At 46.4% G+C, this 19,049-nt stretch overlaps 1 protein-coding gene across 2 annotated transcripts; it reads left to right on the top strand.

Annotated features, from left to right (window-relative positions):
* Positions 1 to 891: 891 nt before the first annotated feature.
* On the top strand, positions 892 to 17,725 carry LOC120905685 (acetylcholinesterase). Of its 2 annotated transcripts, none has more exons than XM_040316690.1 (10): positions 892 to 1,196; positions 5,379 to 6,024; positions 7,205 to 7,349; positions 7,453 to 7,974; positions 8,043 to 8,250; positions 8,985 to 9,127; positions 9,213 to 9,365; positions 9,458 to 9,621; positions 9,710 to 9,885; positions 10,474 to 17,725. In XM_040316690.1, exons 2-10 carry the CDS (start codon positions 5,723 to 5,725, stop codon positions 10,596 to 10,598), a joined length of 1,938 nt encoding a protein of 645 aa, XP_040172624.1. In that variant the 5' UTR covers positions 892 to 1,196; positions 5,379 to 5,722; the 3' UTR covers positions 10,599 to 17,725. The 2 variants fall into 2 exon arrangements, with proteins under 2 accessions (XP_040172624.1, XP_040172625.1); XM_040316691.1 differs by having other exon boundaries at positions 893 to 986.
* The last annotated feature ends 1,324 nt before the right edge of the window (positions 17,726 to 19,049 follow it).

Below are 19,049 nucleotides of genomic sequence, written 5' to 3'. Positions count from 1 at the left end.
TTGCTTATAACTAAACACCAATTTCCGATTCGGCATATATCAGGAACTGTGGATTTCGAGGACAACCGGTACGTCAAGAGTCTTTCAAGTTGTAAGTCTGTATAAGTGCTTATTGTGTGCTGTTTAGAACTATTTTAGCCACACTGATTGCATTACAAATGGTCTAAATGTGTGATCAGCGAAGCATTCCCTGTGATCTTAAGCCAATGTCTGATGTTTCTAATGTGTGTCAGCCATATTAATAGTTCGATTTAAAAATTCATAGTTTTATTTCCACATCAATTTCAAACATTAATATGACCTTTTCAGTTTCTGCTCAAGTTAAGATGCTTAGCAATACAGTTTAACATTGTAAATTTCTTTATGCTTCACATCGCTAAGGCCTTGAAATGGTTTGAACGGTCTATTCAGCGAGGTTCAGTGTAGTATTATTAGGTCATACAATACTTTAACTTCTTCATTCGTATTGCTATTAATCTCGAACGGGCTGTAAAACATGGCATGATGTTCATAAAACGGATGATGTTGTGCCTTGCAATGTGTAGCCTTCCTGGGAAAAAATTCTAAATAAAGCGATGCTCACGTTGCCCCGTTCTCCCCTGTATCTATCTATTGATGTGTGTGAAACGGTGGCCGCCGACTACTCGCGCTACTCTACCCATTGCTACTGACGCACACACACACACACATTTGAAGAAGCCAAAAAGAAAGCAAACAACAACAAAAAAGGCACGGAAAAAGGGCAATGAAAAAAAACTCCTCCCATCCGCCCCCCCCCGCCCCCCTTCCCCACCCCAACAGCAGCAACAACTGTTGGGCCGAAGCGGCTGCGCTCGGCTCGGCTCAGGACGACCTGGACGCCGAACCCCTCCGGTGGTGTGTGGTGTGTGTATCTCACGGTGCCGTGTACTGCCGTGTTCAGTTTCAGTTGAGCAGTTGGCGAGAGATTAACATTTTGATACTACCGACTTTTCCGTTTTAAACCAGTGTGTTTTGTGTTCCCCGGCTGTTACTGTGTGGCGCTTTGCATAATTCACACAGACCCACACACACACACACATACATACCTTCATCACACATACCGCCACACTGTCACGCGCAAACTTTCGCCGACCAGCAAGCAAGTTTTGAAACCACGGAGCAGAGCAAAACAGGAGCTCCCCCGACAAAAAAAAACCAGGAAAAGCAAAAAAAAGGTGTGTGTGTGTTTGTGTGTGTTGCTACGCGAGTTGGGACACTAACTTCAACATCAGTGTGTGTGTGTTTTAACCGTGTGCGCGCGTGTGTGTGTGTGTGTTTCGTATTTCGCGACTCCTCGCGAATCGGGGGGGAGGGGGGGGGGACTTGTTGTAGTTGGGACATTCCTTTACATTCCAAGGGTTGAGTAGAAGAGGTCCTACTCCTGTTGGCTCCCGTTTTCCAGACTGTACCCCTTGGGATCCCTAGCGCGCGGCGCCTAGTGTGTTTTTAGCAGGTGTACCTTGGAGCGGTACAGAGTATCTTGCACAGGATCTCTGTGTATAGCGTACGAGCCTTTGAACTAGTATACGTAGTGGACAGGAACGGTAGAGCCTGTTGGAAGAGCACCTCGCAACAGCAGGACCAACCAATTACAATCAACCTGAACGGCTGAGAAGCAGAACGGGTCGCTCCTTTCGATACCCCCCAAATTTCCCCAAATGCTTCTGTTCATCGACCCCGCAAAATCAGCGGAACACAGCGGGAGAGAGAGAGAGAGATAGAACTATTCTGGGTCGCCGCGACGTCTGGTTGGAGGCTCGTCCTTGCGCGCAGTGCACAGGTTGTGCCTGCTGTGCGTGTGCTGCACAAGCCGTAGACGGAGTCTCCCACCCACTCTCTGGATGGATCCTCCAAGAATTTGGAAGGACTTCTTGGTCGCTCCGTCACACACACACACACAATTCAGTCCTTCCGAGTAATGCCTGCAGGCAGCAGGAGGAGATTTCGTTGTAGAGACACACGCGCGCGCGTCCGTAGTAAACCCTGCCGTAGTAGTAGAGTAGTAGCAGCAACGTAACGCGTAACGCTCAGTAACGTATCGCTGCTGCCTGTAGAATTGTGGAACAGTGGGCGCGCAGCCATTGCACGAAATAGTTTTGCCACAACTCGTTTGCAACATTTGTCGTCGAAGCTGTCCAGTTGTTTGTTGAGGATAATGTAGTCGTGCGGGGGCGAGAGGAAGAACAGGGGCTTTCTTTCTACTACCTTCTCTCTCTCTCTTCACTCTCCACTCGTCTACGTGTGTGCATCTATTGTTGACCGATCCCAGTCGGGGGGATAAGGGGGTGAATGCAGGGGCAGGGTGTTCCTCCAGGCCCAGGTCCAGACCTGATGGGTGGTCGCTGTGGTGCTGGAATGTGTGGGCGCGGGCGGAGAAAAATCAATATATCTCTCGCTCTCTCACACACCTTGCGTCTGCCCATCAACTGAGAGATAGAGAGATAGGAGAGAGAGGCTGATGATAGAAGGCGGTATTCAACATTCTATTGCGGCAACAGGGGGAAGGGAAGGGGGAGGAGGGGTTTCGCATCCTGGAGTTTGCTGGGCTTCCTGGGAGTGCTTGCCGAGGCCGCTTGTTACTACACTAAATTCTATGGTGGTGGTGGTGGTGGTGGTGGTAAAGGAAGGGAGTATGAAGGGGGTTCAGAACGGCGACGAGCGAGTGGGGGGAGAGCAGCAAGACGCAAGACGAAATCAATTGAATTGTCACAGTATTTATCGAATTAGTTTGCTCTCGTCGTGTGTGCAGCCGCCGCGCAAACCTCCAAGCGCTCCTGCTCCTGCACTCGTGTCTCTGTCGTGTGCGTGCGTGCGCGCGCGTGTGTGTGTGTGTGAGTACGCTCAAGGTCAAAGGCAGAACCGATGGCAGGGTTTCTGTGCGCCGCGCGTGGGCGTTTGTGTACGTTGCGTAGAGCCTGCTGCCTTTTCGTTTTCTTTGCTTTTTTGCTGTTGTTGTTTTGCTCCTACCTGCTCGTCCTACTACACACCTCTTCCTAGAACCGCACGTAGTAAAACATTCTGCTGGGCGTGTGTGTGTGTGTGTGTGTGTGTGTGTGTGTGTTCTATGTGGTGTCTTCTTGGCTGGCTTTGCCTGTGCGAAAGGGGTTGAGGGGGGGAGGAGGGGGTTGGGTGACCCTACAGGTGGAGTGTGATATGGTGTGGAGAACGCGGTGTACGCACGCCGCCTTTCCGTAGTATTCTACTACACAGACGGCGGCATGGTGTGGGGTAAAATTCAGAATTGTTTTTTTCTCTTTAGAGGGGATAGCGGTGTGGTGGGTCATTCGACCCCCACCCGGATTCTTGCGAAGAGCATCCTCACGGGGCGGGGGAGGGGATGGTCTCAAACACACACACACACACACACACACACACACACACACACACACACACACACACACACACACACACACACACACACACACACACACACACACACACACACACACACACACACACACACACACACACACACACACACACACACACACACACACACACACACACACACACACACACACACACACACACACAAACACACACACACACACACACACACACACACACACACACACACAAACACACACACACAAACACACACACACACACACACACACACACACACACAGAGGAAGGGACCCCATGACGTGAGGTTACACTGTTCATCTTCAGCTGCTAAATAAAACATGGCCATCGGTACCTTGTGGCGGTTTTTCTTTTAGCTGTTGTTTGTTGGACGGCAAAATCAATAAATTACATAATGTGTGGACTGGCTGGGATGTAGGGAAGGGGGGAGGGGGGGGGAGAGGGGTACTGGACTGGCCCCATTTGCAGGAACTAATGGATGCTCCAAGGGGATAGGCTTGGTGGGAGCAGACGATGCGGGGGGGCTCAGTTGTATGCAATCCGCATCCGGTTCACCTGCACACGTGTGGATTGCTACGGGCTGTGATGTTGTTGCTATTTTGTCCCGTCTTCGATCTGCTTAGCGCTCTGTGCGTTGCGTCTACAAGTTGAGCTGACACAGGGCACGCGGTAAAGCTAGCAGTGAAATCGATAGTGGAGCCGTTTTGCTTTTGCTTTTTTTTTTGGGGGAGGGAGTTTTTGTTGTTGTCCTGCTCGCCAGTGCAGTGCAGGATTTACCGCGAAGGTCAAAGGTGTAGTACCATAATTGAAAACCATTCTCAGTGGTTTGGGCGTCCCGCTTACGGGGTTACGGGCGGGTTGCTGCTGCAATGGCCCCTCTTCTCTGTGTTTTCAATTTTCTGTAACGATTTTATGGCAAACGGGGGAGGGGGAGGGGGGGGGAAAGCAAGGCAGGACAATAGTAGTGGTTAGGGGATTTTCTGCGAGTGTGTGTGTGTGTGTGTGTGTGTGTGTGTGTGTGTGTGTGTGTGTGTGTGTGTGTGTTTTGCTAGATGACCATGAAATGAAGGACATTGAGAGATCGCCGGAACCATCGAATCGAAACCGAGCCGTACAGCTAGGTGATGCTAGCCCGGTTTGCCCTAGGAGGATGTTCCACACGTATATCTATATGCAATCGGAAAATTACGAAGAATAACAACAAAGTGCCTCATCAATTGCCTCATAGTTTGGACAAATAGCCAACTAAACATTTAAAAAAATAATAATAAACAGATAGCTTGCGGTTGCATATGAAAAACATTGGAGAGATGCAAAAAAAAAACAACAATAAGTAAAAACACATCATGCTCCAGCATTTGCTGTGCTGTGCGCTGTGTGTTTTGTTTTTTATGTAATATAAATGTCCTGATGTCAATGTGCCCATTTTGGTGCTCCCGTCCTGCTGGCTGGAGCGAGCGTGGCCGTTTTTTTTCCCCGAGGCTTGCGCACAACGAAGGGGGCCCATTCGTGTTACACACTCCCGTGCTCCATGTGAGCATGTGATTCCAATTTACGATACTACTACTCGGACTCAGAGCGCGCTCTGTCTCTCTCTCGCTCTCGCTTTCCCGCTCAAGCGCGCGCGAGAGCGGTGTGATTGTGTTGGGGCAGCTGATAACACGAGCGCGCGCGCACATGCGTGGGTGTGTGCGTGTATGTTTGTGTTGATTTACATCCAGGGATAGAGGGGACGGGAGGACGGGGTAGCGAAAAATGGGGTCATTAGCAGTGGCGAGCGCTCTGCTGTATCGTACGAACAAATCTACCTCCAGTACCCCTGCACTGACACTGGGCCGTTGCGGAGAAGGCAACCGTTGTGGCTCTAGAATTGAACACATTCTGTAACCAGCTGCAAACTTTTTCACACGTGTGTGTGTGTGTGTGTGTGTTTCTCCCCCCCCCACCCCTCCGCTGTTGTTGCTGATCGCTTGTTCGTACGATTTCCACAGCGCATCACTCTCGAATCGCAAGGCGCAAACGGACGGGCGCAAGAAATAACGATACAACAATACTATCGGAACCATCTCCTCCAGCCCCCATCCAGTGACAGTAACAATAGTGATGTGAAATGTGAGTGTGTCAGCGAACGCCAGAAACGACTCTACTCTGTACAACAACCAGCCGACGAACCAGCAAACAACCAAAAGCCCCAAACCGCCGTCTCGGGAAACGCGTTTTAGCGCTAGAGCGGCGAGCGGAACACACCGGGAACTCTACCATCAACCGCTCCCCCCCCCCCCAGCCCTCATACCAGGCGTCCGTGCGCACCGTCCGAGGCCCCGAGAGCGCCAGCATGGCGTCCGCGTACTACCACCAGTCGGCAGTTGGCGTCGGCAACGTGCTGGTGCTGCTGCTCGGCGCGACTGTGATATGTCCCGCCTACGCCATCATCGATCGGCTGGTGGTGCAAACGAGCAGCGGTCCGATCCGCGGCCGCTCGACCATGGTGCAGGGGCGCGAGGTGCACGTGTTCAATGGCGTACCGTTCGCGAAGCCGCCGGTCGACAGCCTGCGGTTCAAGAAGCCCGTCCCGGCCGAACCGTGGCACGGCGTGCTCGATGCAACCAGACTACCTCCGTCGTGCATACAGGAACGGTGAGTTTGTCATGTAGGTGTGCGTGTGTTGTTTGTTTGTGTGTGAGTGTGTGTGTGTGTGTGAATTCCATGTACTTCCTTTTTTGAATGTCACCCCACATCCTGGGAACCTGGACATTCGGGTTAAAAGCTCGGAACCTCCTTTTCAATGCTTTGTACTCCCAGGGAAACCTGGGAACCAGCAGCAAATGCTGCCTTCGGAACTTAAATCTAGGAATTTCCGTCCCAATGAACGCCCTTTTTACCTGAAATGCTGAGGATTTTGACATTTAGAAATTTTAACTTTCGGTATGCCTCAACTAGGTCATTTTGAAGGAGAAGGGGAAATCTCTGCAACTCTTAGAAAGCTCTGAATTCTATTCTCCATTAAAAAATTCCTCTTTTTTTTCTATCTCTGCTAATTGCTCAAAATCATTATCAAATCAAGCTTTTGCTCTATTGATTCCTAACACACAATTCCTGACCTTCAGAATACTTTAGGTTCTAGGGAACTTGGGCAGTACTTTTTTGTATCGAGCAATATAAAGCGCGTTCTATCAACCTATCGACCAAGACATTAGACTCTAGTTGGAGAGTGCCTAACATTTTACCTCCATATAACTCTATACGTTTGTTCGAGTCTGATATCTTGTTTGATTGCTACCAGAGCACGGCCTAAAGCTTCTCACTTCTCTGACAAACAGTGACAACTACGAACGCCCAATGAATCCGCTAAGGATTCGCCATTTCTCAGTATCCTTGCGAACTACGACATCTGAATCTTTGGTGGAATTACAGCTTTTTACTGTGTTGTGATGACTACGTGTTTCCAGTATACAATGACGATGCACTCGTTTTGATAGCTAAATAGCTAAGGGAACCTAAACCGGGTGCAAGAACTTCAAAGTAAATGTCAAGGAATATCAATTTCTAACAATTATTTCATTCCGATATCCCTCTGCATGCTGCGAATCTGTACGTCTCAGGAAGCGTTTTGTGACATTTCTTCGGATGTCTATCTTTTACCAACAATTGTCTTTGTATATCGTTGTATTATTTTCCTCTGTCATATAAAAAAAACACCCTTTCCAATTCCTACGAACCAACGTACATTCGGAGTTGTGCAAATGAAAATGTAAAGAAAAGAGTTACTGACGCTGACCTTCCACTCGTTTGCCTACTGGATGCCTTCCGTTTACAGGTACGAATATTTCCCCGGCTTCGCAGGCGAAGAGATGTGGAATCCCAACACGAACGTTTCCGAAGACTGTCTGTATCTGAACATCTGGGTGCCGACGAAAACACGCCTACGGCATGGACGCGGCCTGAACTTTGGAAGCAATGACGTAAGTGTTGCGTAGCGTTGCGGAAGCTGCGATGCCCTTTACCGTATGGTGGCTATTTCGATACATCCTCCCACTTAATTCTCTCCCGCTCGTTTGTTTGCAGTATTTCCAGGACGATGACGATTTCCAGCGCCAGCACCAGTCGAAGGGCGGGCTGGCAATGCTGGTTTGGATCTATGGCGGCGGGTTCATGAGCGGCACCTCCACCCTGGACATCTACAACGCGGAAATACTGGCCGCGGTTGGCAATGTGATCGTGGCGTCGATGCAGTACCGGGTCGGTGCGTTCGGCTTCCTCTACCTGGCACCGTACATCAACGGGTACGAGGAGGATGCGCCCGGCAACATGGGCATGTGGGACCAGGCGCTGGCGATCCGGTGGCTGAAGGAAAACGCGAAAGCGTTCGGCGGCGACCCGGACCTGATCACGCTGTTCGGCGAGTCGGCGGGCGGCAGCTCGGTCAGCCTGCACCTGCTGTCGCCGGTGACGCGCGGCTTGTCTAAGCGGGGCATCCTGCAGTCGGGCACGCTCAACGCACCGTGGAGCCACATGACGGCCGAGAAGGCGCTGCAGATCGCGGAAGGGCTCATCGACGACTGCAACTGTAATCTGACAATGTTGAAGGTAATGCGAATATCGATTTCGGCACTGTGTTGCTTAGCTAACCGGCCCGTTCTCTGCTCGCTGTCCAGGAGTCACCGAGCACGGTCATGCAGTGCATGAGGAACGTGGACGCGAAGACGATCTCGGTCCAGCAGTGGAACTCGTACTCCGGCATACTGGGGTTTCCGTCGGCGCCGACCATCGACGGGGTGTTCATGACAGCCGATCCGATGACCATGCTGCGTGAGGCAAACCTCGAAGGAATTGACATACTGGTCGGCAGCAACCGGGACGAAGGTACGATGGTGGTGGGCTCGGATACGATTCCGACTATTGTTAGTCCGATTCCCACTTCGGCAATATCGGAACCACTAGTTCCGTCCAGAGTCGTAGTCGTCTGGGATTTAGTCGACTGGGATTGAGTCGTCTGGGTTGGTCGTCTAGAGTCATCCGGAGTCGGCCGGAGTTGTCGAAAGTCAACCGGAGTCGTCCGGAGTCGTCCGGAGTCGACCGTAGTCGGTCAGAGTGGTCCGGAGTTGTCCAAAATCGTCTGGAGACTTTCAGAGTCTTTTGGAGTCGTCCAAAGTCGTCTGGAGTAATCCGGAGTAGTTTGGAGTCATCTAGAGTCGCCCGGAGTCGCCTGGAGTCGTTTGTAGTGGTTAAGAGTTGTCGAAAATCGTCCGGAGTTGGAGCTCTCCTGAGTCTTCCAGAGTCGTCTGGAGTTATCCGGAGTAGTCTGGAGTTGTCCAAAGTCGTCTGGAGTTGATGATGACTCCGGACGACTTCGGATGACTTCGGATGACTCCAACTCTAGGTGACTCTGGACGGCTCCTTACTATTCCGAACGGTTCCAGACGATTCTGAACGACTCCGACTGACTACAGATAGCTCCGAATGACTCCAGATGAATGCTGAGTGGACCTACCTTTCGGAGTCGGTTCCGAAATTATCGGAATCGAATCAGAGTTGACTCCGGATTTTTACCGTACCTCTTGCTTTACTGGAACGTGTGTATGCTCTCCCACTTGCAGGCACCTACTTTCTGCTGTACGACTTTATCGACTACTTTGAGAAGGATGCGGCCACCTCGCTGCCGAGGGACAAGTTTTTGGAAATCATGAACACCATCTTCAACAAAGCGTCCGAGCCGGAACGCGAGGCAATCATCTTTCAGGTGTGTGTTTTTTTTTTGCGATATGGTACTTCATTTGCAAAGCGCAGTCCTGTTCTAAAGTGTTTTTCACCTCACACCACACCAGTACACGGGATGGGAGAGTGGCAACGATGGGTACCAGAACCAGCACCAGGTCGGGCGGGCTGTCGGTGACCACTTCTTCATCTGTCCGACAAACGAGTTCGCGCTCGGGCTGACGGAGCGTGGCGCCTCGGTGCACTATTACTACTTCACGCACGTAAGTTTATATGCTTTGTTGGTGTTGTGCAGCCTCAGCCCGCTTTGCATGTTGCTAACCGAAAGGGGTCTGCTTGATTTGACGTTTTCCAGCGCACCAGCACCTCCCTGTGGGGCGAATGGATGGGCGTGCTGCACGGCGACGAGGTCGAGTATATCTTCGGCCAGCCGATGAACGCGTCGCTGCAGTACCGGCAGCGGGAGCGGGACCTGAGCCGCCGCATGGTACTGTCGGTGAGCGAGTTTGCACGCACCGGGTACGTACACCCAACGAGCCCCGTCGGCTGGAAGTTGCAGGCAACATAAAAGCACTATTCCTTTTCTACCCTTCCCCTCCATTCACAGCAATCCGGCCCTCGAGGGCGAACACTGGCCACTGTACACAAGGGAGAACCCGATCTACTTTATCTTCAACGCGGAGGGCGAGGACGATCTGCGGGGCGAAAAGTATGGCCGCGGACCGATGGCGACCTCGTGCGCCTTCTGGAACGACTTCCTACCAAGACTGCGGGCCTGGTCGGGTAGGTTACGCTAGTGGGCCTTGCAGGGTTTTCCAGGAGTTCCCATAGCAGTGGGACACTTTATTGACTCCTTCTTAAGTGAAATGAACTTACAGGGTTTCCCACGATTTATTGGTCAGTTCTCATAATTGTTTGGTGCGTTCCCACGATTTTTTATCGTTTCCCATAGGTTTTTGGTTCGTTCCCATAATTTATTGGTATTTTCCGATTAGATATCAATACAATTGGACCAAAAACTTCTGGGAAACGGAAAAAAAATCATGGAAATGCACCAAAAAAATATGGGAACCCACCAAAAATTGATGAAAACCAACCAATAAATCGTGAGAAATCCTGTAATGTAATGGGGATTGGACTCTATGACACGATTGTTAGACAAATCCAATAGGAATTTCCAAGGAGCCTGACCAAATAGAGTGCTATAGTGTCCAATTCCCGCAATATGAAGTTCACTTCTAATAAGAAAGTGTCAAGGAAGTGTCCGACCACTATGAGAACCCCTGGAAAACCCCGTATGGTTCTCTCTATTATTTCTTCTCTTTCACTGCTCTTTTTTATGCCTTATCCGACCGTACCCTTTCCTTGCAGTGCCCTTGAAGGATCCGTGCAAGCTCGACGACCACACCTCGATAGCCAGCACCGCCCGGGCAGCGCCCACCGTTGCGCTGCTGATCGCGCTCGGTCTGGCGGTGGCGAGATTGGTAGCAGCTTAAGACGGTGCGCACAGCACAGCATCCACCCATTATCCCGTTCAACCCCCCGCCCATTACCCGTACACATTTTCCCCCACCCATTCCCAAGCTCTCTAGTTCGTTGCAAACCCGGATGGAAACAGCCTATTGATCCATGCTTGACCCCGCGATAGGCTGATCCGCATCATCCGCAAGACAGCGGAAAGTATTCATTGGTTTTGTGATGACGTATTATCGAATTTCAAGGAGCTTTTTCTTGGTGAAGCGCAGGCGCTTTTCATCAATTCACGGATACATACATCCCTCTTAAAGGAAGACAAGCAGCAAACAAACAGGGGGAAACACACATACACAAACGTAAAACGAATATACTCTAACAGCTAACGACAAAAATCAAACCAAGCTCAGTGCAGTTGGGAAGCAGTGAGTAAAAAAAGATAAAGAAGAGAGAGAGAGAGAGAGCGGGAAACAAGAAACAGCGAACAGCGAGCAGGAACAACAACAAAAAACGAAAGGAAGGATCAGTGCGGGAGAAAGAAACTAATACATATCGCCACAACACGTTACCAAAGGACTGGATCCTGTGATCTTTTTCTTTGGGCTGCTGGTGCCCTGAACAACAACCAACCAAAAAAGCAAAAAAAAAAGAAAGAAGAAGCAGACAACAACAAAAAAGAAACAACCTCTGTCACAAATACATATCACGTGCTTGAAGACTTATGAAATATTGCTGTGTAGCTATACCTAGAGAATATGATAAAACCAAAAACATAACAATATATAAGCATAATATTGCAAGCGGTAGGAGAAGGGTGAAGCAACAAAAAAAAAAGAAAAGACCGAAGAAGAAAGCAGACCGAGAGCAGAAGCTTAGCGACCGTACGCGTCGGGCACAGCCGCGTAGGGCAAGGGATAACAGGCCCGTTCTTTGGCTGCACATCTCCACTACCGACTAAAATTGTAGCGTAAAGAAACCTCCGTTTGAAGAAAGTTGCTCCTTTCTGACACACACGTGATTTGATTTTCCACCGTACGCTCTACTGTACTTCGGTTTTTCTTCATTTGTTTTTCTCTGTAAACTCGTCGTAATCTCAACAATGAACTTTTAAAAGGAAACCAAAGCATGGCGCCATTTAGATGTTACATTTAATATACCTATATATATATTATATATATACATATACATACAAAACATAATTATATATGAAGCAAATAAGTTTGTTTAACGATTTGAAAAACAAAAAAAGGCTCGTTTTTAAAAAAATCAAAGCAACCCAAAACAAGGAAAAACAACACGCACTTGCATTACCAAAACAAAAACAAAAAACAACAAAACAACAACTCTTTATGAAGTAATGGATCCATCTTTTTTAGATGTTCAACCGACTATACATATATATTTAACGTAAAGCAGTATGTAAACCCCAAAACATATCATTCAAACTGGATAAACTTAGATATTAATATACAATATTGTAGAAGAAACACACGAAACGAAACCACAGCAAAGCAAGCGAGAAACGGGCAGAAAGGATGAGAAGAAACGGTAGCGGAGGGATAAAAAAAAAACAAGTGGTTAGAAAAACAGGAAAGGAAAAGACAAATAGCAAATAAGTAAATCTACCTTTATAAGAAAGCTTTTTATGAGAATTGTAAACCCACTTTTGAAAACAATACCGATCGGCAAAAATAAGTATAACAACAACAGCAAACTAGCGAACAAAAAAAAAGAAGAAGAAGAAGGAGAAATGTAAACACGAACTGTCACCGGTGGCGATATTGTTAGTAATTGGTAAATATTGTTAGTAGAGAGGGAAGCGTGTTTGGTTTGTTTTATTAGTAGCGGTCAAAACATACGCGATGCGGTCTTATGATCAACAAAACAAACAGCAGTCATACACATGCATGTGATTCAATACGATGTTTAGCGGTGTTTAGTGAAACAAAAAAAAACGAAAAAAAAACTAACACAAAACTCAATCTTACACACGGCCACACCTGCGCATGCAGTAAAGTGTAGAATATATGCGTTAAACAGGATTAATACATTAAAAAAAACCCACACACACACACAAGCACTCAAACACAAGGACAAGAAAAGGTAAAAGAAGAAAGTGTAGCAAATTGACACTAAAAATGTTTAAGCAAAAAAAAAGGTGAAGCTAGAAAGACGTAAAGAGGAACGTAAAATTGAGTAGTGCACATAGTGTACATACCTCTAGCTGCTTCTAGAACGGAGAGAAAGTGAAACACAAAACAAACAAAAGTAACACACACACACACTCACACAGAAAACCAAAAAAACATATCAGGTGCTTTAACCGTTATTGTAATTCGTAACGCGTGCAGAGAAGAGTAGTAGAGAAGTAGTAGTGCACCATCTCCCACTGGTGCGGCGGGGCTGTCAATGTTGAACGTGATCGCTTTTACGTAGATGTGTAGACGCGCTAACCGAGCAAGTACGCTAGCCAGCTCTATTGCGAGCTCCCAAATCACACGGGGGAAAGGTGCTGCTCAAGGACCGAGCGAACGGGGCAGCCGTACACTTTTCAATTGGTTCGCAAAGAGGCTCCACTTTAGCGAATCAATTAAAGTCGAAGGATGCAGAAAAGATAACGCCACGGGTAACGCCACGGTAACGCCATGATCGAAAAGAGAGATATAGAGAGTGAGAGAGAAAGAAAGAGCTAGTGCAAACAAATGGTGCAGTAGGCTGTAGATTCTTCACACTGACAGGTATGTCATGATTGTTTCAACAGTAAACAGAAACAGTAACACTGTTTAGCACTAACCTTCAAACAGGTACTAATGGCGGCACTTTCTGGTTTCTGACTATGTGTAGGGTGTGTGCGTGGCAGTATTAGGTAAATGATTAGTAGTGGTAGTAACCATGATACACACACACACACATACATACACTTCATAGTGTGTGCAACACAATACAAAGGTAAAAGCTTATCGTAAAACATATCAGGTAGCATATACTGCAGTGAGCAGTTCTGTTTGGCACTACTGTGCACTGGTCTAGCCACCATATGCAATATGCAGCGAGACATAGCCACCCATCCTCCCGCCACCCTTTGAGCTTATCCACTTGTGACCTGAAAATCTCGAGAGGAATGGACCGTTGTGAAAAGAAACCGAAAGCCAGCAGCTGTCAGTGTAAGACCGCAACGCGCTTGCGCCACTCCTCCGATGTAGTACACCACCACAGCTGCAAAACAGGAAGGAAGAACAAAACCCAACACAAGGACCTGGGCCAGAGAGGCTGACATTTAGTGAAGACGCCAACCGCCTTGCACCGTTGATAGTAGACGCACGGGGCCTGTGTGCTAAAGTGGCCGGTTACACGGATGCACAACATTGGCGACAGGTCGTTTGCGCCGCTTTTCGGCAGTCGAAATCGATCTGGCAAGTGTGTACGGGCTGGTTCACGGGCGCTAGCGGGTGAAGTCTGATGTTCTGGACGCATTTTGTGTTCTGCCAACGTTTGTGGAGTGCGCGTAACGCCGGAGGAGGCGCAGTTAGCTGTCCAAGTTCTGTGTCCAATGTGCTGTACTAGTATTATGAACAATCACACGTAAAGCGCACGCCGACACCTTAGCAAGTTCCTTGTGAGTTGTGAATTGAGTTGTGTGAATTGAGCGGTATAGCATTTCCGAGACTGTAAACTTAAGCGTATGTGCGGCTAGTGCATTATCGTTACAATTGATTACTGGAAAAGTATTACTAGACAAACTATACGAACAAAACAAAAAAAAACCCATACATATCACTCGGCCCCATACGCGAGTTGGGGTGGGAAACAAACGAACACACAAACACACCGTCAGGTCGAGGAGTTGAGTTGTTGAGCGTGGCCCGAGGGTAGTATAGTAACCGCACCGCACGTCGTTTAGTAGTTTTTTACGTTTACTTGCCGTGCTTGGTGTGCTTGCGAGGGCCCACAAATTGCCTCTATGTGTCAGTGGAACCAAGCGGGCAGCAGCAGACGGAAGTGTAACCACAGTACTCTCTGTCACGTGTACACTTGCGGTAAATATATATATATACACGCATATAACACAAAACAAAACAAAACATGAACGGAAAGTAACAATTTTATCATCTTATTACAAAGGCCTTCTAGAGACAAAGAATAACGAAACAAAGAAAAACGAAGAAGAAGAAGAACAAACAAACAAACACTAAGAATACGTTTTTGTACAGTGAGGCACTAGTACGGAACGCTACCAGTATTATGAGAAGCAGAACATACAAAAATCAGTAGCATAACTGTCTACCTTGTAGATGATACAGGATGAGCTAGTGCATCGTTACACAGTCAGTAGTGTGCAGCTAGTAGTGTGGGTTCGTCGCCATGCCGGCCATACCATTATTAAAATTGCGTAAATGCTAGTGTCCTATTCTTTGTTTGGACGCTGTAGGTCCATTGCTTGGACATCAACAGACATATCAAATATTGCAATGCAAGCAAATACGCACACACACACAGACACAACACAAAATGGAGCTAATGAATGAGTGGTAGTAGCATGAGCTAAGTGACAGGGAGATGAATGCCAACGCATTTCTAAGTGATCGAGTCGAACTGACCATTTTGTGTGAGTGTGCGTGGGTGTGTGTCTGTTTGTGGCCCATCACTAGCCGTAGGTTTTGTTTGTAATGTAAGTTCCGCTAAGAACTTCTTCACGAATCGTTTCTACCTACACGCTTGCACGGAAGAGGCGGATTTGAGGTTAGGTTTATTTCGCTTTTTCTATGGGCGATCGATACCGATTGGCGATCGTTGGTTCCGTACCATGATTGTGTTTGTGCCACGATTCGTTTCGCCTGTACTCTCCTGCATTTCTGTTACATCGATAAAGACTGAATTTCGGACTTGTATGTCAACTGATACGTATTATTAATCATATACAAAAAAAGGAACTCTCCTTTTCTCCCACAGCGAGTCCTGAGCATTTGGAAAACTATAAGGTTGATTTTTTTCTTTCACTCTCTCTTATATAAATATATGTATACACACACATAGGAAAAAAAACAAATTGGCGCTCACTAATTCAGACTGGAATTCAGCTAAGTAAACAAGCGTTTAGTTTCGGTTAGAGTTGATTGTTTCAATTATTATTTTTCTTAAGTTTTTTTAGGCATACATTTTGTATTTTCTGTATGAATGGAATGTCGGCCTTAAGGTTATTTTTACTTGTTCCGATGGATTTGGGTCGCATCTACTGAGTTACTTGTAGGTAATAACTCTTAGTTTAAATTAATTACCAACCCAATCGTTATGGCCACACTACTCGTTTGTCAAAACTGGATAATCACACTATCGCTTTTGCTTGTATTACTTATATTGTTTACAACCATGGTTCATCTTTTAAATGGCTCCTTCTATACCAAGCAAGTAACTCATCGCAGGCAGATCGGTCGCCGCTGCCGGATATTCTGTTTACATGGGTGTGCGTGCACTAGACGGTAGCGTTTGCGTACCCAAGTATGATTTTACACCGTCGCCACAGACGGCACATCGTAACGTCTGTTACTATGCACTAAGCAGCTTAGTATGCGTGAACGTTTTCACTACACTGCAGGCTGCAGCAGCGGCAGCAGCAACAGCGGAAGCTCCAATGACAATAAAAATAAGCAAGTCATTCTATTTTTACTCTTTTTCTCCTATGGAAGTGAAACAAAAACAAAAAAAAAAGAAGATAATGTAGGAAAAATCTAACCAAACACGATTGTCGTTTGCTTGCGTGAGTGTATTTTTGTGTGTAGTGTGCACGATACATTGGAGAGGAAAACCAACACAACAGCAAACAATAAAATTAGTAACTATACTATAGCGTGGTGACGAATTGGGCGGATTGCGTTCGACTGTTTAGAAAACACTGTTTAGACATGTACATGTAATTGCACCACAAAATGGTTGACAAAATAAAAACTAGATGGTTCGCTATTGAGAAGCGCTATTAGGTTTTTTTTCTGTTAAAATATTAGTCATTGAAATGCTTTTTAACTGTCAAGAAACAAGAGAGATAGAGAACGAGAGAGAGAAAAGATAACAACAACATATCGTATTTATAAACAAGCATATTATCTAGATTAGTGCCTGTCTGTGACGAATAAGTAAATCGACAAGTCAAACCGTAAAGCTGATAGATAATAATGTACTTATTCACCAATAGCAACATCCAGTGGAAATTTCAATGTCTATGAACAATAACTAACAATCACACTTGAACCAACACACACACACACGCGCACACTCAAACAACAGAACAGAGAAGACGACACAGCAGAAGACGACCACAAGGATAGCAGCTGCACGGTAGCGGTATATAAAACGCTCGTAGTACGATGTTAGTATACTATTTTTGATTTAAGCCGTTTTTTTGCTACTTCTTGCCACATCTCGCACCCAAAAACGGTAGACGCGTGCCGGGGTGAACGCGCGGCTTAGTGTGTTCGGTTAGTGACTGGTAGGCAGGCTTTTAGGTATCTGTCCCAAAGCAAATGCAGCGCACTATTTTGAAAGCGCAGGTTTTTTGAAGGATCAAACGATGAACGAGGTTACAAAATTAGCGACAAAAATTACTACAATACTCTGCTGAAGTGATATTTCCAGCTGACACGTTAACGTTGTGTGCCCATGCAACCCACCCCATGAGGACGGCTGTAGAACAGGCATCAGTAGACATTGGAAGGGGAGACAGGTGTGTTGGGTCGAATGAAAAAAAAAAAACAAAACAAGGAAGCAGTAGTAGGTGTGTTTAGATTCTAAGTAGCTGCAACTCCATCAGATTGAACGTTCAATGCTATTATGTAGTAAAGGTTAAATGGAAGGTATACATATATATGTATTAAACAAACAAAACAAAACAAAACTACCAAACTTTAAAACTCTCTAAATGATAATTAACTAAAAGCGATTAGCCGGGGAGAAGCGTCGAATCGTACCACATTTTATAAATGTAAAACGGACTAAGTATTAAAGTGAAACACACAAACAAGAAACGATACTAAATAACACTACAACTAGTTTAAAAGCATACTCCACTTAGCTTAGTAGCTTTCCCGGTTGGGGGCGTTGGTAAGACATTTTGTACGCATTAAAGCCAATGGCATTAAAATGGAGAAGAAAAAAAAAACATTTACAGAGACACTCTCTCTCACTCTCACACACACATTGACACGTTGTAGGCAAACCATTTAGTAGGACACGAATTAAAAGCAAAAATTCAGCTGGACTGAGCACGTGGATGAGTGGGATTGAAATGTAACGCAACAACATGCCGCTTTTATTACACACACATACACACATACAAACGATATAAAGATATTAAACTAGGTTGGCTTTTTAGGTGGCTTCAAATAAACAAAAATTAAAAGAAATAACAACATTTTAATAGAAATGAGTCTAGTGTTACAAGTGACAGGCATCAGAGCAGCGCTTAGTAATTGTACATCCCTCTCCGTCATCCCTGGGCCTCCTCTTCTCGCAACGCAGCAAGTTAGTCGTCTGCGCGCCTAATTTTCGAACGCTTCGAGGCTGTGTGAGTGTTAGTAAGAAAGGGCAGTGTTAGTAGAAACACGTACATAAACGTGTTATATAAAAAAAAAAAATACGTCGGTGTTGCGCGCGTGCGTGCTAGGCGTGTGCCACCTTTTTCATAATAGATGATCAAGGACCATTACACGCAGGGTTTGCCGGTGTTCGGCTGAATCGATCGGTAGCAGTAGCGTAGCGTTAAGATACCTTTGGTCTAGAATATATTTTATATTTATCACGATTTAACACACACACACACGCATACACACACACAAACACCTACACACTGTTACTTGGCGTAACGTCCTACGCGGGCATGCCAGCCTGTATGCAGGCTTTCGAGACTTATTTACAGTCAGTCCTTGCTACGGGGGGACGGTCCATATGAGGCTTGAACCCATGCCGGGCATGTTTAGTAAGTCGTACGAGTTGACGATTGTACCACGGGACCGCTCCTACACCTACACACATGTATGTAATTACTAAACAATTAAACTATTGTGAAAAAAGAGAGAGACACCGAGAAAGGTAGGGAGAAAGATGAAAGAGCGAAAAAGAAAGAGAAAATGAAAGATAAGTAAAGAGAGAGAGATCGAAAGAAAAAGAGTAAGAGAGACAGAGAGATAGAGAGAAAGAAAAAGAGAAAGAGAGAAAGAGATAAAGAGAGAAGAAGGGAAAATAAGAGGAATTAGAAAACTCGACCATCCAATGTGTGTGTGTGTGTGTAAGTGTATGTGTGTGTGAGAATGTATGTGTGTGTGTATTACGCTCCCCTGGTAAACTATTTTCGTTCGTATATTGAACAAAAAATGATAGAAAGTCTAGCCTTCTCGATAGAAACAAACATGAAAAGACAAAAGCAAAACAAATAACCTAACCTATACATATAAAAATATATACATAAATAATATACATATATTTAT

Source organism: Anopheles arabiensis, chromosome X (assembly GCF_016920715.1).
Source record: "Anopheles arabiensis isolate DONGOLA chromosome X, AaraD3, whole genome shotgun sequence".
Lineage (NCBI taxonomy): Eukaryota > Metazoa > Arthropoda > Insecta > Diptera > Culicidae > Anopheles > Anopheles arabiensis.
Note: the sequence above shows the minus strand (reverse complement) of the source record. Positions and strands in the feature narration are given on the sequence as shown.